This window comes from Tursiops truncatus, chromosome 17 (genome assembly GCF_011762595.2).
Source record: "Tursiops truncatus isolate mTurTru1 chromosome 17, mTurTru1.mat.Y, whole genome shotgun sequence".
Lineage (NCBI taxonomy): Eukaryota > Metazoa > Chordata > Mammalia > Artiodactyla > Delphinidae > Tursiops > Tursiops truncatus.
The window spans coordinates 51,282,496-51,306,598 of NC_047050.1; the positions used below are offsets into that span (position 1 = coordinate 51,282,496).

The 24,103-nt window shown below is 38.1% G+C and overlaps 2 protein-coding genes across 4 annotated transcripts in view; one reads left to right on the forward strand and one right to left on the reverse strand.

Moving 5' to 3' along the window:
* Nucleotides 1-10,871, reverse strand: part of NUDCD1 (NudC domain containing 1) — a 93,784-nt gene extending 82,913 nt beyond the window's left edge. Inside the window, exons 1-2 of one of the 2 annotated variants that reach the window (XM_033842678.2) lie at nt 10,653-10,871; nt 583-737 (exon numbers count right to left, since the gene is read on the reverse strand). In XM_033842678.2, coding sequence (XP_033698569.1) covers nt 583-737; nt 10,653-10,770 — 273 coding nt within the window. In that variant the 5' untranslated portion in view covers nt 10,771-10,871. The remainder of the gene's footprint in view (nt 1-582; nt 738-10,652) is intronic. The other variant, XM_033842677.2, reaches the window with a different exon arrangement.
* A 178-nt stretch (nt 10,872-11,049) lies between these two features.
* On the forward strand, nt 11,050-20,801 carry ENY2 (ENY2 transcription and export complex 2 subunit). 2 transcript variants are annotated; one of them, XM_019942264.3, is made up of 5 exons: nt 11,050-11,162; nt 12,657-12,733; nt 16,505-16,575; nt 17,890-17,964; nt 20,538-20,801. In XM_019942264.3, exons 2-5 carry the CDS (start codon nt 12,666-12,668, stop codon nt 20,612-20,614), a joined length of 291 nt encoding a protein of 96 aa, XP_019797823.1. In that variant the 5' UTR covers nt 11,050-11,162; nt 12,657-12,665; the 3' UTR covers nt 20,615-20,801. The 2 variants fall into 2 exon arrangements, with proteins under 2 accessions (XP_019797823.1, XP_004327696.1); XM_004327648.3 differs by having other exon boundaries at nt 11,079-11,234.
* The last annotated feature ends 3,302 nt before the right edge of the window (nt 20,802-24,103 follow it).

The following is a 24,103-nucleotide window of genomic DNA, read 5'->3' on the forward strand; positions in this document are numbered from 1 at the left end:
ACACACTTTAAAAATAACAACACTGACAAATTCAAAGAAAACGGAAAGAAAAAGACAAATACTAATTAAACAAACAAACAAAAAAAGCCAGGACAGCTATATTAATATCAGAAGACTTCAAGACAAATTATTCCCAGAGCCCAGAGATAAAGAGGGATATTTTATAATGTTATAAGGACATTGCATAACAGACAGAACAATCCTATTGATAAAATGTCTGCACCCAATTAACATACTTAAAAATACATAAAGCAAAAATTAACTAAAAGGAAAAAACAGATAAATCCACTGTCATAGGATTAGCTACTCACATAGAAAAAGCAGTTACATCAATATTGAGATATACAACACATCAGAGTAGTTGCCTATTGGTAGGAGTGTAGGGGAATAAGTAAATTTAAGTAACAGGAATAAGGGGAAAAATTAAAATTGAATTAAACAAAATGAAGTCTTACATAAACTGATGATAGGATTCCATATATTAAAGGTATGTGTACCTCAATTCTCTAGACATTAGATGAAAAGGGAAAATTAAGTAACAAATTTATTGGAAAATCCTAGTATTACAAATTTTTTTCTTACCAGCATCACTGTTAAATTCATAATTCTTCCAAGGTTATCAACATAGTAGACACTGTCTTGATACCATGAATCACAGTGTAGGTAATTATACATTCCAAAAGCATGCATGTGTTCCAGTGTATACTGATCATCTCGAAGTTTTACTTCTGCCACAGCTGAAATATAAGAAAAATAAACAAACATCAAGAGTTCTGCCTCAGATTGTTCTTTTCTGCAGAATGCCAACAAGGCAAAAAAATCACAGAATACTAATTACCAAGGCCTCAGGACAATTCACTACATTTTTCATTTCAAAAACAATTTCTGGGCCCCTACTAGGCACTGTGCGTAGAGGATAAACAGAGAGTAAAACTGACAAGGCCCCTGCCCTTACAGAACTCAGAATACAGTGGCCAGAGGAGATAGAGCTCTTCATACCACACTCTTTTCTTTTAGGTACCTCTTCCTTGTAATTATAAATAAAAAGAACAGAGAAATCATAAAATTGAAAGATTTCCTGTTTTCTGGGCAAATATTAAGTACACTTTATAAAGTGTGTGCTTTTTAAAATGCTCTACCTCTATCACCTCATTCATTTTTTACCACACATTAAGAAATAAAGAGAATGTTTTTATTATCCCATAAAATAATTATGGAAATAAATGTAAGTGCAAATGGTGACTTCTCTAATGCTATACTACATCTTTCCCAAGAGTACAGAACAAAACAGTGATCATATCTGGAACAGAAACAAGGTTTCTTATTTAAAGAACAGTGTTTTTTCCACTAGGGCACTGGAAGCTTCCATAACTTTATTTTACCTTGTTCTAGCTTTAGTGAGATGTAGTTGGCATATGACATTGTATAAGTTTAAGGTACACAACATAATGATTTGATATATGTATTTATTGTGAAATGATCATCAAAATAAGTTTACTTAACACGGACATCACCTCATAGTTACAACTGTTCTTCTAGTTATAAGAACTTTTAAGATCTACTCTCTTAGCTGCTTCCATAATTTTATGTTTCCTTTTTATTTATTTATTTGCTTATTTATTTTATTTTTGGCTGCATTGGGTCTTCGTTGCTGCGCACGGGCTTTCTCTAGTTGTGGTGAGCGGGGGCTACTCTTCGTGGCGGTGCACGGGCTTCTCACTGCAGTGGCTTCTCTTGTTGCAGAGCACGGGCTCTAGGCGCGCAGGCCTCAGTAGTTGTGGCATGCGGGCTCAGGAGTCGTGGCGCATGGGCTTAGTAGTCGTGGCGCACGGGCTTAGTTGCTCCGTGGCATGTGGGATCTTCCTGGACCAGGGCTCAAACCCTGGCAGATTCTTAACCAGTGCGCCACCAGGGAAGTCCTGCTTCCGTAATTTTAAATCTGCCAAGCCTGATCTCTGCCTCCCACTCCTCCTTCCCTTCTATGTAGAGAGAAACTTATAGTTCAGGGCTACCAGTGACCTAGAATTAATTTCTGCTCCAACAGGAGATACATAAGTAGACTATGCTGGGCCAATATTTTACCTTAATTATGAAGCTCACCTTACTGTATTCTGATTGCAAGTATTTTCATCTTTTTTCCCCAAATGCTCACCTGTTCGTACTTCTATTACCTGCCTTGAGGCCTGGCTGACTTACATTTATTCATTCATTTATTTAGCAAATATTTTAATAGGCACAAATGATACAATGATGAGAAAAGAGCACAGAATCTACCTTCTTAACACTTATGATCCAGTGGGGAAATGGACGTTAGTCAAATAAATAAATATATAATTAAACTGTAATAAATGTTATAAAGGAAAATTATTGGATACTGTGAGAACAAATAACACTGGAAGCTGATCTACTTGGGGAGATTAAAGAAGGCTTTAAAAAATTTGAGCCAAGCTACAAAGGACAAGGTAGAGTTAACTTAAGAAACATCCCTACACACACACACACACACACACACACACACACACACACACACACACACACACACACACACACACACACACACACACTACTTATCACAGGCAAAATGAGAGCAGGCGAAAGTAGAAGGAAACACTTGTGTTCAAAAAACTAAAAGTCAGCCAGACTGGCTGAAATACAGAGCAACATGGAGAACTGCACAAGGAAAGGCAACAGATGAATAAAGCTAGAGAACTGGGCAGAAGCTGGATCACAAAAGGCCTTGCCTTTATTTATCATTGTTGATAAACTCAATGTAATAAGAGCTCATTTAAGAACTTTTAAGCGGGAGAGTAAAGTCCAGATTCGAATGTATAAAAGGTTGCTTATAGGGACTTCCCTGGTGGCGCAGTGGTTAAGAATCCACCTGCCAGTGCAGGGGACACGGGTTCGAGCCCTGGTCCAGGAAGATCCCACATGCCGCGGAGCAACTAAGCCCACACGCCACAACTACTGAGCCTGTGCTCTACAGCCCGCGAGCCACAACTACTGAGCCTGCATGCCACAACTACTGAAGCCCGCGTGCCTAGAGCCCATGCTCTGCAACAAGAGAAGCCACTGCAATTAGAAGCCCACGCGCCGCAATGAAGAGTAGTCCCCGCTTGCCACAACTAGAGAAAGCCCACGCGCAGCAACGAAGACCCAACGCAGCCAAAAATTAAAAAATTAAAAAAAGGTTACTTATAACTACCTATGGAAAACAGACCAGAGCAAAGTAAAGTAAGCCCAGGAAGATCCACCAGGAAGCTACTGCAGTCATCCAGGTAAAGGATGGTTGAAATTTGGAGACCTATCAAATTTTCCTCCAGAAGAGTAGGCATGAATTTTATAGTAAACTTACATAAGTAAGTTACATGGCTCTGCTCTCCCTTTATTCCAATTATAGCCTAAACCTTCGCCAGCTTTTATTCTCCCTGCCCTGAAGAAACAGCCCAGAGACCACAAAGTGCATTAGAAAAAGCATGAGCTGTAGGGTCAGGTTAGCCACTGATGGCTAAGGTTAAGTTACCTAACTTTCTACCCTGATTCCTCACCTGTAATAAAAGTTAATAATACTTATCCTGTGAAATTATTGACAAGTTTAAATTATGTGAAGTACTTGCTATGTGACACCTAAGAAAAAGAGTAAGTGTTAATCTCCCGGTTCCTCTTCTCCCTTCCAAGGCTAATTCTCACAGCTGTTTATGATTCCATTCTCTCCTGCCTCTTCTAGGCCTCTCCTCAGGTTATCTCCTCTCCACTGGCCCCTTCTCCTCCACTTAAATATGCTGAAAACTTCCCCACTCTCAAAACACATGAAAAAGATTTCCTCTTCTTCGCTCTGCACTCAAAGCAGAGCTCTCTCCCACCATGTACTTCTCAAACTTCTCTAGAAAACAGTCTACACTCCCATTTTCTCATTACCCTCATTAACCCATTTTAATTTTGTTTCTAGCTCTACTACTCTATAAAATTATTTTTCCCTTAAAAATATGCATTGAGCAGCCAAGATGGAATAATAGTAATCAGATTTATCCCTCCCTCAGAAATAACCAGTAAGACAAAATAAAATGAACCAGACAAAATTACATGAAACAATAATTTTCAAGACACAAGACAACAGGCAACAAAGGATAGTGATCGTTAAGAGATGAGAAACAAATGAGGTGAGCTCTACTACTGCCCCAGCTTAGTGCCATGAGTGGGTTTCCAGCCCACAGCACAAAGAGGGGAAAGTGAGGTAGAACCTGACCAGCTCCCTGGGTTGAGGAATCTGAGCTGAAAGTCTGGGGAGACCAAGACAGCTACAGTTCATCGGACAGAGTACCAGAGAAGAGAGGGCCATAGAGAGAGAGAACTCCAGAGATCTGCAGAGAGTCTCTCTCAAATATTCAGCAGAGAACTAATGGCATATGCCTGAGCAAACTACCCCAGACTAGGGAAAGAACCACCTGAACGGATTAGAGGGAACAGTGTTGGGTACTCACACAAGGCTAGGAGCTGTCACTGTTCCCACTAGGCAGACCAGAGAAAACTCCGAATTCATAGGCAGAGTACACAGAAAGGTCTTGTCTCAGTGGTGAGGAATAATCAGCCATAGACTGAGCATTGCTCCAGACAAGGCTAAAAAAGCATAAACGCAAGACCTCGTGGAATTAATCTAATTAATCCAAGTAACTCAACTGCATCACAGAACAAAGTTCAAGAAGATTTATAAGGATACGAAAACGTCTTACACTCAATAGGGTAAAATCCACAACTTTTTGCATCCAAAGATTACCAGGCATGCAAAGAGGAAAGAAAACAAAACCCACAATGAGAATACCCAATCGACAGAAGCCAACACATAACTGACACAGAAGTTATAATTAGCAGAACAAAACATTAAAATGTTTTAAAACATTAAAACATTAAAATGTTTAATGAAACATTAAATTAAAAAAATTAAAATATTTATTAAAGTACATTCCAAATGTTCAAAATGACAACCAGAGACATGAAAGGTATTAAAAATCATTTAAGTCAAACTTCCAGAGATGAAAACTACAATAGCTAAGATGAAAAATACACTAGATGGGATTAATGACAGAATAGACATTGCAAAAAAAAGATTAGTGAAATTAAAGGCATGAAAATAGAAACTATCCAAAATAAAACAGATTTAAGGGACTCCCCTGGTAGTCCAGTGATTAAAACTCCCATGCTTTCACTGCAGGGGGCACAGGTTCAATCTCTGGTCGGGGAACTAAGATCCTGCATGCTGTGCAGCAGGGCCAAAAAAACAAAAAAACCCAAAGAAAGATTAAAAAAAAAAACAGAAAAAAATAAAAAGAACATTGATGAGCTGGGGTTAACTTCCAGTAATCCAAAAATGGGTAACTAGATTCCTCAAAGGAGAAAACAGAGGAAAAAAAAAAAAAACTGGAAGAAATAATGGCTGAAAACTTTCCAAACTTGATGAAAACTATAAACCCATGGATCTAGGAAGTTCAACAAACCCCAAGCACAAGTATCATGAGGAAAACCACATCAACACACAACATAATCAAACCGCTCTAAACCAATATGAAAGAGAAAAGTCTTAAAAGCAGCCAGAGAAGAAAAAGATATTATGCATAAAAGAACAAAGGCTAACATACAATTTCTCACCAGAAACAATACAAGTAATAAGACAAGGGGTAACATCTTTAAAGTACTGAAAGCAAAAAGCTGTTAACCTAGAATTCCGCACATAGCAAAAGTATCTTTTGAAAATCAAGGCAAAATAAAAATGTTTTCAGACATACAAAAGCTGAAATATTTAATCACCAGAAGACCCACACTGCAAGAAATATTAAAAGTCCTTCAGGCGGAGGAAAATTATACAGATAAAAATATGGATCTACATAAAGGAATGAAGAGCACCAGAAATGTAAATATATAAGATTTTTTTTCTCTACTTCTTACTTCTCTTTAAGAGATAATTAACTATTTAAACAAAAATAATAACAATGTATTACAAGTTTATAGTAATATGTAAAAGTAAAATGCACAACAATAGCATAAAGGAAATGGAAGTATACTTTTGTAAAGTTCTTATACTACACATGAAACAGTACAATACCATTTGAATGCACCATGTAATAATTTAAAGATGTATACTATAAACCCTAAAATAACAAAACAAAGAGCTATAGCTAATAAGCCAACAAATGTGATAAAAATGGATTCATTTAAAAATACTCAATCCAAAAGAAGGCAGAAAAGCAGGAAACTTCCATTCTCCCAAAGACTAAATGGGACCAACAGACTACCAACAGCAAGATGAAAGACCCAAACCTAACAAAATCAATAAACACATTAAATGTAAGTCTTATCACAAGATAAAGACTATCAGTTTGAATAAAAAAGACCTATTTTTGCCAAAAAGAAATGTATGTTATCAACACAACATTGTAATCAACTATACTTCAATAAAATAAATTTTAAAAAAAGAAAGAAATGCATGTTAAATACTAAGACAAAAATAGGTTAAAAGAATGGAAGATATATATGTATACACTATGGTAACATTAATTAGAAGAAAGCTGAAGTGACTATTTTACTATCAAACAGGAGAATTCAGGGCAGACTATCGCCAAGGATATAAAGGTTCTTTCATAATGATAAAGTGGTCAATTTATCAAGAGAACATAATAATCAATAATGTTTATGCAACATAAAATGTATGAAGCAAAAACTGACAGAACTGCAAGGAAGAAGAGAAAAATCCACAATTATAGCCAGGGATTTAAAAATCTCTCTCTCATTCAACAAGAATAAATTCAAAGTAATTATGCTGAGTAAGAGAAGCCAGACAAAAAAGTACATACTGTGTAATTCTATGTATATAATACTTTAGAAAATACAAACGAATCTACAGTGACAGAGCAGTTGTGGCTTAGGGACTGAGAGGTGAGAGGGAGGAACAGAGGGCCAGTTACAGAAAGGCACAAGGGAACTTTTGGGGATGGTAGCTAAGTTTAATATCTTTTTTTTTTTTTTTTTTTTGCGGTAGGTGGGCCTCTCACTGTTATGGCCTCTCCCTTTGCGGAGCCGAGGCTCCGGACGCGCAGGCTCAGCAGCCATGGCTCACGGGCCCAGCCGCTCCACGGCCTGTGGAATCTTCCTTCCCGGACTGGGGCATGAACCCGTGTCCCCTGCATCGGCAGGCGGACTCTCAACCACTGCGCCACCAGGGAAGCCCTAAGTTTAATATCTTGATTGTGGTGATGACTTCATGAGTGTATATGAACACATGTCAAAACTTATCAACCTATACACTTAGATATGTGTAGATTATTGTTATAGCTCAATAAAGCTGTTTAGGTTGTGATATAAAATCTTCTATTATTCATCAGTCATGCTGCAGCTCCAGAGATGAAACACTGAAAAAGACGGACACAGGACCCTCAATACAGAACTAGCAGTCTTAGCAGAGAAATGGATATAGCAGAGAAACACCAAATGCTAAAGTGTGATAAAGTCTATGAAGAATCAGGTACTGTGGAAAAGTACAGATTGTAATTTGTATAGATTCTATAGTATAGATTTTTACTAGATAGTCAAGAAAGGAATCTGAGTAACGTGTAAACCAAGATGAAAGAACAGAGTATGAGTTAGCTAGGTGAAATATAGGAGGAAAATATATACATTTACTTAACGAAGAGTCTAGGGAAAAAATATAAATGTCCAGAAGTGGAACTGCTGGCTCAAAGGGCAGTTACAATTTTATACAAAAGGTTTTTTTGCTTAGTTCTTTGGAAAAGAAAAAGACAAAGTGACATTTACTGTTTATGTAGCATAGGGGGTTTCAGAACAACTTAATAACATTTAAGACAAGAGAATAAAACTCAAAGCTCCAAGCAATTTGAGACCAGACACCACATCTTCATTCTCACATCCCAACTGGGAAGCTTCACACACCACAGGTGCCCACCAACAGTCTGCTGAATTAACATGAACCCCTTAGGTTGGTTATAAAAGAAATCAAACTGTCAGGAGAAGTAGCTCAATCACACCTCACAATATCTCTAGAAATGGCAGTTTTTAAAAGAATTAACCTCTTCTTCATCCTCCTCCTCAAGTAATTAATTCTTAATGAAAGCTCCTCATGTGAACTGTTGCAAAGCCTCCAAGCTGGTCTCCCCATCTCCATTCCCCTCATCTTCCAAACTCAATCTCCACAGAGCCTAGGAGTGAACCATTCAATCCTCAAACCTGCCACTTCCCTTCCACACTTAAAACCCTAAATGGCACCTCATCACCTCCACCTGTGCATCCCAAACAGAATCTAAGACCAACACTGGTGAAATGAGGGGCAAAAAAGAACAACTCAGTTTTTCATAAAGTTAATGTATTCGATTAAGAGGACTATTTATTGTGAGATTCTGCTTCCTGCTTTTTTGGTGTCAAAATATCCTTTTGTTTATGAAAGGGTGGGTGAGTACGTGACAGTTCTTAAGAAACACCTGCACTTAGCAAATTAAAAAGTTGGTAAATCAATGACAGCTGAGCTTTATTTTTATTGTAATTGCCCATGGAAAAGTCTGGGAAACACTGACTCACAGGATAAAGTCCAAAAGACAAAACGTGCCCTCACCTAAGTCCTCTCATTTTCCCAGTAGATTTTTTGCTCAGGTAATACAGCAATAGTGCCCTGCACACAATCTAATTTTTTCCCTTTGCTCATGCTTCCCATGAATGGAATGACCTCAACAACCTCTCTTCTTCATTCACTCAATGTATGGAGTACCCACTATGCCAAGCACAAGAGCAACACCGCTGTATCCATGGAGCTCACAGTCTAGTGGAGGAAACAGATATCAAACAAATGTAGAGTTATCGATAAAAACTGTAAGTACTGCCTTCCAAAGAATGGAATGAAGGAGCCCAAAATCGAAGGCAGGAAGCCTAGTCAGGAAGGTACTATAGTTCAGGTAAGAGATAACAAGGATTTGCACAACGGTAGAGGCATGGAGAAGTCAAGATTTTGAGCTGACTAGATTTGCTGAGAAACAATAGGGGATAAAAGAGAAGAAATACACCAAAGGTGACTCTCGCATGAGCAATTATGTCAACCTGCACTAGTAGTCCCAATTTTTTATGCTTCCCTGGACCTATTATGCCCTTTGGTTTGAGCTTCCCATATTGACTCTAAGCTTGATTATACAACTTGCTTTGGCCAAAGGGACAATAGCACACTTACTACAATCAGAGCTTGAAAAACTCTTCAAGACAAGACTCTTGGAATAACCCTGTGCCAGCATGCTGAAGGATAAAGACCATCTGAAATCATCTTAAATCAGCCTACAGCCAGAGAAACTCCAAACATATGAGAAAGTACAGTCATGACTAGAACCACCTAGCTGACCTGTAGACTTGTAAGCAATAATAACTGCTTACTGTTTTGAGCCACTGAGTTTTGGGGTGGTTTTTTAATGCAAGGCTAACTAACATGGTGGTATCATTCATTTATATGGGGTGGGAGAGAGAAAGGAAGGGAATGAAAAGAAACATCAAGCTCATTTTCTCTTACCCTGATCAACTACCTATTCTTTAAAGCTCAACTTAGATATCAACTTCTTTTGGAAGCTTTCCCAGATGTCCCAGGCTGGTTTGGGAAAGATACTGAAACGTTATCAATATGTTTTGTACATATCCCTTATAATCCCATATAATCTCTAATTATAAGACAGTCTTACTGTCTTATAATTATTTGCTTACACTTTTCTTCCTAACTAGACAACAGCATTTTTATGTTACTGGCTGTGTCATATTCATCTTGATTGTATCAACATGTAACATAAAACAGGCTCTCAACAGAGATTTCTGAACTTATATAATTTATATATTAAATGAATAAACACGTATTTGATTCTATAAAACTTATTAACTCTAGATTATTTCTCAAAGTGTGATCCACTGACAACATGCATCAGAATCAGCAGGGCTGTGTATTAAAAATGCAATCTTTGAGCTCTTTATCATTAACAAAAATGCCATTCTTTACCTTGTAAAAACAAGGATGAATATTCCCGCCACCTACAGATAAACAAAGCAAGTAGTAGAAGTGTGGGTACTAAACCAACTTTTCCTCAAATATTTCTCGAGATGTAATCTACGATAGAGTCCTTAATCTGACGGCCCGTAGGTAATTGAAAACGCTCCTAACTGCAATGGAGTTTCTCTTCTAAGAACTGGGTCTCGGCCAGAGGAAACAGAAGCAGAAGGTCCTCCAAAGAGGTGTGACTTCTCAACGCACACGTTTACAGGGAATGCTCCAGGAGGAAAGCCTGCCCTGAGCTCTCTCCGCAGCAGGGGCCAGGCCAGGACCGACAGGCGGGCGGAGCCCAGAAAGCACCCGCATGCAGGACCCCGGAGCACGGGCAGCGGAGCCTAGAGCCGGCCCAGGGTCCCGCTACGGCAGAGCCACTCGAAGGCGGCTCCCCTGGGGGCCGGGGATGGGCATCATTCTCCAGAACCAGCCACTCTGGTCCACCCCTGCCCGGCAGGCCGTGAGGAAGGCCACGGTCGCCTGGCTACCCGGAGTCAGAAAAGAAGAAAATGCGGGAAGCGTCGAGTTTCGGAAGCCAAAAGGAGAAAGGAACAGAGTGCTAGGGGGCACCGCCGCTACCCACCTGCGTCAAGCTCCAGCTGGTAACAGGGCAGTGGCTCGAGGGAAAGCTTATAACCCTCGAAGCGGGGATCCAACAGAGGTCTCTTCACCCGCAGGGAGCAATTAGCGGCCACCTCCATCGCCTTCCGGGGGCCTAGCGTGAGAATTAATAAAGTTCGGGTTGAAAGGTCCGCGCTTCACGCATATTACCGTGGCTGGGAGGCGGCGTGCTTCCCATCCCAGAAAACACTGCGGCGTAACATCCCTTCTGGGTAATGTAGTGCCCACGGGGAAGTTGGCTCTGTTGCATATTGGGATATGTAGTTTTTAGGGAACTTAATGCCCGTGTGACAGCAGGATCTGGACTCTCTTACCCAGAGGGCTGAGCGACCAGGAGGCGGCCCGCGCTGGTTAAATTCTCACATTATAGGCAGGGTGGCGAGACCCCGCCCCGGAAATGCGTGTGCTAGCTTTCTGTGTGCTTAGGTGCCCGAGCTACTGAGGGTCTAGGTCCGGGCAGCCGAAGAGTGTGGTAGGTAACGGTCGTCAGCGCAAGGGTCATTTCGTCGCTGGGAAGGGACGGCCCTCGCCCGCGGTGATGGTGGTGAGCTATGCCCGTGGTCCTCAGGGCCGGGACCCGGGCCCAGCCCAGGCTCCTTTCGATGTGCTGTCTTTCGTTAGCTTCCCCGACCCGCGCTCGCGGGCCTGTAGGGCTCTCCGACAGGGCGTGCTACCGGAGTTGGCCTGAAGCCAGTCCTCGCTTTGTTTTCTGGCTCCTCCCCTCCCGCCTCTCCCGCTGTCTCCGCCCTATTCTGTTTTCCCAAAGACTGTCTGAACTGGGAGGGATCCCCTAGCGCCCTTGTTTTACCAGTGAGAAAACTGAGGCCTTTAAGAACTGACTTGTCCAAGGTCACTCTCCGTATTTTGGGGGCCAAGGCAAGATCAAGTTCAGTATTCTGCTAATGGTACGGACTAGACCTTAGTATTATTTTGAAAATGTTAGCCTCCAACTGCAAAAGCAAATATATCCTAGTCACTTCTCAACCTCTCCTTTTTCCTGTTCCATTAAAAAAAAAAAAAAAAAAAAAAAACTCTGAAAACTCACTGCCAGTCTTGAGTCTTCATAGAGGCGGCGAGCGAGGTTGGGGACAACAAAAGTAGTCTCAAGTTGGTGACAGATAAGTGGAGTAACGTTACCTTATTCCAAGTTTTACAGTTTATCCTCCCTGTCCTTTTTACACCGTTTTGGTTGTCCGTTTTTACTGAAAACTGAGAATTTTCTAAGTTAGGAATTAATTTGGTATTTGTTTTCTCCTTAACCCAACCAGCAAGCTTTGATAAAGAGCATATACACACACACATACTTAAAGCTAGTTTGGCAGTTGTAATTCTGGGTACATACTAGTGGAAAGTAAAGTAAAGCACTTCAGATCCTTACCCAGGAATTTCATTTTTCACAAACTGTGCTTACTCTTCTATTGATATTTAGGTTATATAGCGTCCCCCAAATTTTGAATACAGTTAATTAAGATGCAGAAATGATTAGCAGTCAGTTATTATGTGTGGTTAAAGTATTTTGCGGCTTCTGGGGTCACAGAACCTGAGTTCAAGTCCTGCCTTCACCACTTTTCTATCTCGGTGCCTCAGTTTCCTCATCTGTAAAATACAAACTATGTTAATAGTACTTGCATAAAAGAATAAGATCTGGGAATTAAATGAGATTAAAAACTCAGTGTGTTAGCTCAGTTCCAGGTACATAAGTGTTTAATAAATGTTAGAGTAATTGTCATTATCTAGAGACTTATTAATAAAGGGTACATGGGGGAAGAAAATTGTAAAGTCATGATCATGACTTCTTGGGATGCAGTAAATAATATTAGGAGTAAGGACCTTGTTAACACATTGTTGAAATTTATCACCCCTTCAGTTGATAGACAGAATGTTAAATGTGTTGAGGTGCTTGAGAGGATTTAGAAGAAAATGCTTTGTAAGTGTTCTATATCTGAAAATACATGTTGATGTTCAGGTTAGCAAGATGAACAAAGATGCGCAGATGAGAGCAGCAATTAACCAAAAGTTGATAGAAACTGGAGAAAGAGAACGGTAAGTAATCGATTGTGTTAATTAATTACATTTAACATCTTTAAATTACAGTTATAAGAATCTAAAAAGTAACAAAACTGATGTCAGTGGAAATAATTACAGAAAATTGAGATTATCAAAAGCAATTCCTAACATCTGTTAAAAATGCTTAGGTCTGTTCAATATTGCAAGACTTGGAGGGAAGTGGATCATGTACAAAGATGAACAGGAAGTGACTCTCTCTCAAAAAATGTCTAATCTAATGGAGAAGAAAAATACATACCCAGATAACTACAATTGAAGATAAAATGTTACCCACTTTTTAACAGGGAGACAACATGATGGACCAGTTTCAGTTACCAAGCTCTCTTAACCTCAGAGCAATGTGTGCTATTCCTACTCTCTGAAACATTCTTCTTCCTTCCCCCCATCTTTAACTAATTCTAGCTCATTATCAGGTCTTAATTTAAGTATCATCTCTTCTAGAAATCTGTTAACTCCCAAATACCTTGTTCCATCATAGTATTTAATCACTTTGTATTATAATCACCTCCTTTGCTAGTTTGTATCAATAGAATCTGAGTTCCTTGACAGCAGAAATACTACTGTATACCGAGCATCGTGCCTAGCACATAATTGGCCAGGTAAATATTTGAAGAATGAACAGGTTTGGAAGTACAGAGGAGAGTCTAAGGAATCAAAAAAGGCTTCCAGGAGCAGGGTGATAAATTGTATGAGAGAAATATATATAAGGAACAAGAGGGATCTCTCAGTTCTACCTGGGGATTAAGGTAATCAGTAAAGCTCTCACAGAATAGTAGAAGTGGTACTTCAGCTGGATAAGAAGGATTCGCAGTTCCCCAACCCGGTAAAGGAGAAAGGACAGTCTAGGCAAATGGAACCGAATATGCAAAGTCAAAGAGATTTGTTACAATATGATAATATTCTGGGGAACTGTGCAGTTAAAATGTGAAAGACAGTGGACAGGAGAAATGTGGCTTTTGTATAATCAGAAATCTTTCCATTCACAATGATAGGAAACTGAACTCAGTAACTGGCTCAGCCAATTTCCATATAAGATCGTGTGACTAAAAGTCTAGGGCTTGAAGGTGCTTCAGGCACTCAAAAATTGTTGCCAAGAACATGTCTGTCTTTCCGACTCTCATCTCTGCTTTCCTCTCTGTTGGCTTTATTCTCAAGAAGGCACTACCCACAAGGTGGCAGAAATTAGCGGTTCAAAATTTACATCTCTCCACCTGAGACTACCGTTCTCCTAGTAGTTTCAGCAAAGGACCTAGCTAGATTACCATCCTACTTAAGGTAATAGACCATTCATAATCAGTGTTGCCTAGGTCACATTTCCATTGCTAGAGCCCTACCCGGATTTCTTACACCGAGAGTTGTGGAGTGTTTTTACTGTCAAAGAAATGGCAGGAAAATAGGTGGTAGTTTGCAAAAACATCTGTTGTTGATTTTATCCTTGGGTGGTGGGAGTCATTAAAAAATTCTAAGAAAGGGACTGACTAGGTCATATTTGCACTTTAGGAATGTTATTTTGGCAGTATGGAGGATAGACTTGAAGGGCTAGAGATAAATTGCAGAAGATAATAGGTTAAAAGTGGAAAACAGCAAAAATGGAAAGGAGAACTTACAGGTTTTTTTTTTTAAGTAAAATCAACAACCCTTGACATGAGGAATGAGGAAGAAGAAAGCCTCTAGAACAGTGCCTTGGGAAACTGAGAGGATAGTATTGCCAATAACGGGTGTAGGGTATTATGTATTACTGTTTTTTTATCTGTTTTCATTCATGCAGCTTAAAGTTACTGAGTTTCTACCATATGCCATGTCCTGTTAGGTGCTGGAGATATAGTAGTGAACAAAATGAAGCCTGTTCTTTTACACAGCTTACATTCTAATGGGAGGAGACAGAAAATAATATGTAATATGTCAGATGGTGATGAGTTCTAGAGGAAAAATAAAGCAGAGAATAGTCAGGTGTGTTATTTTGGATAAGAAAAAAAAAGTAGTCTTCACTGAGATCAAAAGGATATGAGGGAGTGAGGGGACTCTTAAGAGCCATGGTCCTGACACAGTAGCTTTCCTGGCGTTTTTTTTTCCTTGTGTGCCTTGTGGGACCTTAGTTCCTGGACCAGGGATGGAACCGAGGCTCCAGCAGTGAAAGCGCCAAGTCCTAACCACTGGACAGCCAGGGAGTTCCCTTGCCTGGCATTTTGAGGAACCCATGGAAACTAATAAGACTGAGTCAGCTGGGTGTAGGAAACAGTAAAGTCAGAGGCATTGCTTCGGAGGGGGCAGACCATGCAGGGTCATTTAGGTTGTAGTAAGGACTTGAAATTGTATTCTGAGTAAATTGGGAAGCCACTGGAGGGTTTTGAGCAGTGAGAGGAGAAGGACGTGTACAAGGGAAGTAGCAGGGGGATGAGTTAGGAGGCTTTGGCAACAGTCCAGTCAAGAGAAGATGGTGGCTTCAACTAGGTAGTAATGGCAGAGGTGGTGAGAAACATTTGGATTTCAGGTATATATTTTAAAACTGGAACCAATAGGATGTGCTTATGGGTTGGACGTTAGTGTTATCAAAATTGCTGAGTGGGGCTTCCCTGGTGGCGCAGTGGTTGAGAGTCCGCCTGCCGATGCAGGGGACGCAGGTTCGTGCCCCGGTCCAGGAGGATCCCACATGCCACGGAGCGGCTGGGCCCGTGAGCCATGGCCGCTGAGCCTGCGTGTCCGGAGCCTGTGCTCCGCAACAGGAGAGGCCACAACAGTGAGAGGCCCGGGTACCGCGAAAAATAATAATAATAAATAAATAAAAATAATTGCTGAGTGAAGGATGCTGCCAAGGTTTCTAGCCTGAGGATCCGGAAGAATGGAGTGGCCAGTCTGACAAGGAGAACAGCTTGAGATGGAAGAAAAGCAAGAGTTGGGTTTTGTCCCTGTTACGATTAAATGACTTAAACATCTAGATGGAAATGTCACATAGTGGATGTTAGGAATACTGAAAAAGAAGCAGTTTGGTTTGGGACTTGACATGTTTAAGCTGAGAAATGAGGTGATTTAGGTTGAAGATTGAGGTTTTATAAGACTAGGTATTGCAGAAGGATAAAATATTTTATTGCACCCATGATGCCATTAGTTGTAATACCCACCAATATTTTTTTAACCTTTAAGAATAAAGAAAATACTGCCAATTAAATTATGATAGGCATGCCAATTACTGACTTGTTAAAATGTGGGAAAGCACAGTCTTAGAATTAATGAAATACCATAGTTAATGTGTAATTTAGAAGGATAATGAGAAAAAGGGAAGGGCAAGTCTGAGATTAGATATATAACGGGGCAATAAGAGAGCTATTGGGTAAGAATTTGTAGTTAAAGAATGGATTTTGGAGTTTGAAGATTTCAAAAGTACAGCTGCTTCAAACTCAACTAATACCCTTCTGAAGTTGTACAAAACCCACAATATTCCTGTTGGTGGAGGGAAGTAGAAAGTGTGTAAGAAGGCCAGAGAGTAGGGTTTCTTAAGAAGAATTGTACCCCATCCACTTCATTGAATTTTACTGATGACAAAAATGAGGCCCAGCATTTAAATGACTTGCATAAGACCAAAGAACTTTTTAGTGGTAGAACCAAGATTAGGCCATGGTTAAAGTTTTATAACTGGAAGGTGGGATTTTTAATTGAACAGTTGAAGCTTTGCTTCAAGCATTCCTATCTAAGATATTGTACACTTGAACACTATCGTAGTTTAATTTGGAAACACTTCTTTTTCAACAGCCTCAAAGAGTTGCTGAGAGCTAAATTAATTGAATGTGGCTGGAAGGATCAGTTGAAGGCACACTGTAAAGGTAATCTTTCATTTAGAAGATAAGCTAATTCCATAGCTCTCAACTGTGTTGGTTTGGAATTCATTAGAAAAATTATAGTCAGTATTTTAAGATATATGGAGTGCTCAAGCATAATTTTAAACAAATAGAAAATTGAAGCTTGATGGTAATAGATTACCTCCTCTCAGTGATAATATGTAGACCTATTCCTTAATTTTTAGAAATTTTCTTTGTGTTTCTCTTAAAACAAGTGAGGCAAGATTTCCTCTGGCATGGAATATGGAATCCCACCTTTTTTGCTGTGCCTACTCAAAGTGAAACATTAATTATTCCTAGTCTGTTTTTCTTAACACATTGAGCACTTTACGGTTGGCAGACTTACAGGAATTATATCTCCTATCTTTAACAGTGTTATTTTTGAAAAAATCATCTATAAAAGCTCTTAGAAAATTACGTGTATTTTTAAAATTATAAAATGGGAGCTTGTTAAATTGCAATTAGGTATGGATGATTATGCCATTAGATATAATTACAAGTGTCACTAAGATGAGCCTCCTTCCTTTCTGGCTCAGCTTTTGGTATGCTGGAATTCTGGATATTTATAATGAATTCTCATATTGGTTTCTACAAATGATAATAGAAACTATTTATATCATTAACCGGAAGAAGGCAATTTGCCAAATTAATAAAAGCATAGACTTTGAGGTCATACAGACCTTCACTGGTAAGACTAGAGCTGGATTTCAAGTCGTGTTTGAATGAGTTATTTAATCTTTAAGCCTCACTTGCCTCACCTCTGAAGTGGGAAAAATGCCCAGCCTGTCAGCTTATCGTGAATATTAAATGATGCAAAGCACCCAGCACATAATAGGGGTCCAATAAGTGTAAACTCCTTTCTCCTTCTTTTGGCCCAGCCTAGAGAAGAGAAAGGAGCGAAGGAGTTGTTCTATATTTTAATTTGGGGCTGTGAAATTACAAGTTAGACTTAAATTACAGTTTTTTCCCCTCCATACATTCAAGAGCTGATATGATTATCGTGAAATAAGATATGTGCAGTTGTAAGTTTCCAGTTTTTTACAAATATTAGATTTGAATTTACAGTTCAGATTCATTCTAAGTGTTATAATTATTTTATGTTTTTGATCTGGTGAATACATACTGTGTTTAAGGTTGAAATAAACCTTCATTAGAAAAGAAAAAAAAGAAGTGTCCTCTTTTTTTTTTTTAAAGACCAGTCTGTACTCTAAAAACATGATCTTAACCCTTCCTCTATGAAAATCTTTCTTACAGATAATGATTTTAAATGATATGATTTGTTTTTTGCTTTTGCATAAGAGGTAATTAAAGAAAAAGGACTAGAACACGTTACTGTTGATGACTTGGTGGCTGAAATCACACCAAAAGGCAGAGGTAAGGAATGAATACAAATTGTGTGAAAGGAATTGTGGGCTAAGACATGATTTTTTTTTCTCTCTTTTGCTGGTGCAGCTTTTCTTTCTTTTTACAAGGAAAAGCACCCTTTCCAAAATTATGTGGGTACTTGCATCTCCTCTTTGGGAAGAGTTATAGTTGCCTCACCAACTTTTGTGCATGGTCTTGAGTAACAAACAAGTAAGAGGTGTAAAACGTTTTTGCACTGTTAAAACAGTACACAAATGTAAGTTGATGTGGTTGTTAGAACAGATCATTTTTATAATACAGGATTTTGTAGAGGCAAATATTACCTGAAGCTAGGATTTGTAAACTTTAGCCTGATATTTAATAATTCAGAGCTTTACACCAGCCCCTGAGTCATTGCTCTCTTTCCTTACTAAAAATAAACAAAAATGTCTTCTTGAATGTCTAATTACGAATTTGGTAGCTCCATAACTTCATGGTCAGGGTAATTCATATTTAAGACTCATACTTCAACTACCTTCTTAATTTCTCCCTTTAATACCTTGTTTAGAGAAGCCAAAGGAAAGAGAGGAAGTAGTATATTAACAAACTATTAACAAAATATTTATATGTAATAAGTATTAAGTCAGGAATTACATCATATAATTAAGTGTAACGAGATTATTTTCATCATTTCATTTGAGGAAGTCAGTGGGGGGAGGGAGAGTTGTATTGTAAGTGGAAGCAGGTAAATTAGATGACCCGTTAGTTATTTCCTCACACAGAAATAGTAAAAAGAATTTTAAGTGTGAAAAGTAAATGATTTTAAAATTATTACTAAGGAATACTAGTCCCCTGAACTGCTACCATGTGGAAAGAGCGACAACATCTCGTGGTCCTTTCCAGCCATCTTTTTAGGGCTGTTTACAGCTAAACAACATGACTTTTTTGGTCAATCATGTCTCAGGAAAAGGAGGGGGAAAAAGCAGTATTTATTGTTATCCCCATGGATTTATGTTTTAAAATAAATTTCTGTAATTTCTTTTTCTACTTTTCTTCTGTAATTTATGCTTAATCTGTTAACATTTAAAAACTTAATCTGTTAACAGGGTAGAAATCATCCTTTGCTTCTCCTTCAATACTTGTGTGTTGGACATTTCAATCCGTTGTAGCTCCCTTGCTAGAGAATGAGCAAAAAAGAAAAGAGAAGTAAAAATAAATCTTTTCTTTTATTTTCATAGTGTTCTTTTTATTGTCAAGAGAGGTATTTGTTTTTATTTTTTAAATTAACATACAGTAAAATTGACCCTTTTTTAGTGTCAGTTCTATGAACTTTATACACATGTATAGATTCACTCTAAAAAACTCCCTTCAAGCTGTTCCTTCATAGTCACACCACATCTCTAACCCCAAGGCAGCTGATCTGTTCTCCATCACCATAATTTTGATTAAAAGTATATTTAACATACATAATGATCACATTTGCAGTGGACTTGAATTAATTATGTAGTCTTTATTTCTAGGCAGGCTTACAGTAAATTTATAAAGAGGAGTATCTGTATAGTTAATTCCCTATTGTCCTTATTTTTAGTAGCCAAAAAGGGGGAAAATAGTGTAGATTTATTTATTGACATTTAATATTAATTTAAATTTCAAAGAGCAGGGCTTTTTTTCCTTTTTTTTTTTTTTTCCCATGCCACAACACGGCTTGCAGGATCTCCGTTTCCCAACCAGGGATTGAACTCGGGCCACACAACAGTGAAAGCCTGGGATCCTAGGCACTAGGCCACCAGAGAACTCCCGTTTTCCCATTTTTTGTTTAATATTCTGAGTAGATAATACCGTTACATGGTTCAAAATTTTAAAAATAAGCCTATAACAAATACAGCTACTGTTGAAGCTTTTGCATCTTTGCTCATTCAAGTATATGCATTTATTTCAATACAGTATTGCCAAATTACCTTTCCCAAAATGTTTTGTCAGTTTATTCTCCCACCAGCTAATATGAGAGGGCCAGTTTTCCCTCAGTCTTGCCAATATATACATTACTGACCTTTGGATTTTAGCCAGTCTCATTGGTAAAACATGCTATCTGAATGTGGTTTTAATTTTCATTTGTTGTGAGGTTAAACTCCTTTTACATTCAAGAACTATATGCCTCTCCTTTTCTTCATCTCCTTTGCTCATTTTTCTGTAAGCCTGCTGCTCTTTTTCATATCAAATTGAAGAAATTGTGTAGTAGAGAGATTAGCAGTGTTTTCTCAGTTTTTGTTTTGGTTTACGGTAATTTTGACCAAGCTTATTAAGTTGTTGCATTTGAATCAAATTCATTAATCTTTTACAGCCTCTGTTTAAAAAAGGCCTTTTCTATTCCTAGTTTACAGAATTTTCACATGTGCAATATATTTTTAGGTATTGGATAATTCATTCAAATAATGAATTGCAAATATACTTTATTTTCTCAAATTTCTTTATTTTTTTATTGAAGCATAAGGGTTACTTTTGAAATTATTTTGTTGGTAGTCCTGAATAAAATACCAAATCTCAAATTGACGTATATTAATTGGGATCTTCTTTACTCTTATGTTTTTATTTTTATATTTCAGCCCTGGTACCTGACAGTGTAAAGAAGGAGCTCCTACAAAGAATAAGAACATTCCTTGCTCAGCATGCCAGCCTTTAAGATTGAATTAGATTGTGTTGTTTTGTGGTTTTATTTCTGAAAGTAAAACTTGCCATAAATTAGGAATTGATTTCCCAAAATAAAATCCTTTTTTGTATGATGGTATACAGTTTTCAGTAATGATGTATACAATTGTATTGATTTTTTTCCCTAAATGTGTTATTTTAATAAATATCTCATGAATGAGTTTGAAGTTTCCTTGGATTTTGGAATAAATGGGACTTTATTAATAGTTCATCAGATTTGTTAAGAGAAAAAGTCAAGCAGTGAATATAGTTTAAGTGTTAAGTATGTAAATGTTAAGTAAGCAAATCTCTGTAATAACAGTTGAGGAGAGGTAAGCAGCCTCTTCTGATTGTTTGGTTGTAGTGTATGCCTCTTTTGAATTCCTATAATATTTTATAATATATGTCCCACCTTGTACTACAGATATCTTATTTCTTATTTGTTATAAACGCTGAGGGTTAGGACCGGGTCTTACTCATCTTTATGTGCCTTCCTTATTCCTCAAAGAATTTACCATCTTATTGGAAGAGAGAACATTTGCAAACTGGCTCCATACCAAGCTCCTCTCACATACTCTACTCATCTGAACTTTGAAAGCAGAAACTAAATTGCATCCCCACTTACTAAGGTCAAGAAAGAACTTAATGGGAAATAATCTCCACCCATAGCTTTACTGACATCAAGATTGGCAAATCCATGGACTTTTGTGTATTCTTATGTGACCTCTGCTGGAAAACAAGAATGTTGACCATCCGGCCACTTGGAACTCTTCCCACTGCTCACGTTGTTTATACCTATCACTGGAAGCTCCTTCTGTTTCTTGTGGATACCTTTTGCTGTATGGAACTTTAAATAATGGTGTTTCTTAGTGCTCCCTCTGGGCCCTCTGCCTAATGATATAATTTCCTGGGCAGATACCAGGAAAGTTGGGTCGGACCATGGCTTCAAATACTAACAGGTTGCTAAATGTTAAATTGCATCTCCAGCCCAGCCTCCAGATCCATACACTCAACTGCTATGGATCAGCTTCCTTGAATGTTCCATAAACACCTCAAACTGACCCCACCTGAGAGTGATTTTCTTTTTCCTCCAGTAACTGCCCCTACTGTGTGGTGCCTCCCAGACATACAGATTACCTGAGGAGCTTGTTAAAATACTGATTCTGAAGGTAAGGGATACGGCACAAGATTCTGTATTTCAGGCAAGCTTCTCAAACATGCTCGTGCTGCTGATCAAGACCATTTTGAGTGTAGCAAGACTAAATTGTCCCCCTGCCTGCTTAACTTAGGCCCTCTTAGTTCAAGCCCAGATTACTTCAGTCGGCTCTTAATGTTTCCGCACTCCAGTTGCTCCGTGTTTCCTCCAATATATCTTCCATATTATTGCCTAAGTGACCTTACTAAAATTCAAGCCTGGTCATTTTATTCCCCTACTTGAGATATCTCAATAACTTCTTAGTTTGCAAGGTAAAATTCAAGCTCTGCCGTACCACCTAGGCCCTTCTTGATCTGCCATTTACTTATTTCTCTGGGTAAAGAGGCCCCCAAAGTACCAAGTTGTTACACCTGTAATACATTGGAAAATCCACGAAAATGGAAAGCCTTTCTACTTACGGCATTCCTACTTGCCCTTCAAAATTCAGCTTGAGTCATTGCCGAAATATTCTGATGTTTCTTGCTCTGGTTTAGATTCCCCACCACTGTTTTTCGGTAAGAAGCACCTGTGCCTAATTTCAACACTGGTTTTCCAACTTCAACATGCATCTCCTGGAGGGAAGGAAACATGACTAATTTTTACTTTGTATGATACTCATTTGTGGGTGAATGGACAAAGGAATATATGAATGCACTAGTGAATGAACATTATAGGAGCACCAAAGAAGGTAACAATTGAGTGTAGCTGAGGAAAGCCTTTATGTTAATTCTTGGTTCATGTTCTAGAGATACAACTTTATATTTCTGATGAATTTATAGTTTAAGTGTAGTCATTGAACCAACTAGACTTAATTATGTAAATTTTGAGTCCAAGATACACACAAAAAAAATCATAAAACTACCCCAAAGAATTTTTTGTTTCGCCTCATCTCTTGTAAAGCAATGATCCAAAGTAATGATAGTTATATTCACCATTCTGCTACCGATTATCAAAAAGGAAACAATGTTAAATGGTACATAAATGTTAAAAATGAGTAGTTTTTATTTCATACTACTGTATATGAAAGCGAATCAAAAATTGCTCATAGAAATAACTTTTAATAGCTCAAAAGCAAATATGAGAAAATGGAAAACAAGTTATTATGAAAATATTTTGAAATGGAACAAAAATAGCTGAATCAAAAATATGTAATAGCAATTCAAAATACTAAAGAGCCTAGATTTAAAATAATAATGCTGAGAACTCCCCCACCACCTCTAGGGTTTTTTTTGACATCTTAGAAATTACAGTTTGCATCTAGAACACTGATACCTTTTAAATAAACGGACTTTGTGTATATTTTGACTCACATCACTGATTTATGTAAACTAGGAACACATTCTTTAAAAATCTTGCACCCTTTCGTGCTCAATGTTGGAAATTCAATAGAAGATTACTGTTACATGACTGTGCTGGGTGAGTAAAATACTAATTAAGATTACCATAAGCTCCTCTTGTGTAGGATTAAAGAAGACCTAAGTAAATTATTTATGTAATCGCTTTGCTCTGGCATCACAAGTGTATCATTTGGTTGCACAGTGCAAAGCCAGGGCCTGGGTTTTCTGGGGATTGGTAATTGGATATGGGACATTTCATAACTTGAAAAAAGACTCCATCCAACTCAAGAGAATTGTGACAGCTGCTCAGTAGCTGATGTTGGAAATGATCCAATGTGTGTGTGTGTATGTTAACCCTTCTTGTAAATGGCTATCTCATGTTACTCAGTGACTCCATAAAAACCCCTCATATTTACCATTAGAAACCACACAAAAGTCATTGGATGAATCTTCCAAGAAAACTAAGAGGTGCAATCAGACAATTTGAACTGTGGTCTCATCTATTATACTGAATTATCAGGTAAGGCTGACTCTTCTGCCTCAGTTTCCTCATCTGCTCAACAGATCTGATAATGCTGACCTGGAAAGAATGAAAATAATTTTTAAAACTGTAAATATTATTAGGATAATTATAAAAAGCAATCTGGGTAATCAGAAAAAGCAATATGGATTCACATTACTCCTAGGAAAAACTAAAAATATGTAATTATTTACTATGTGTCTTCTAGATTTATTTAGATACATGAATTACACTTGTGTGGAAAATAGCTGCTTTTATTTTTCAGGAATTTATAAATAATATTAATTGCCATGAGAATACCTACAAAAATAAAGACCAGCATAACTTGATCAGAATAGAAAAAAAATCACTATAATGGCACTTAGCAGGATGAGTTGAAATTATCTTTTTACCCTCGTTTTACTATGACACAAACTGTATCCCACTTATCTT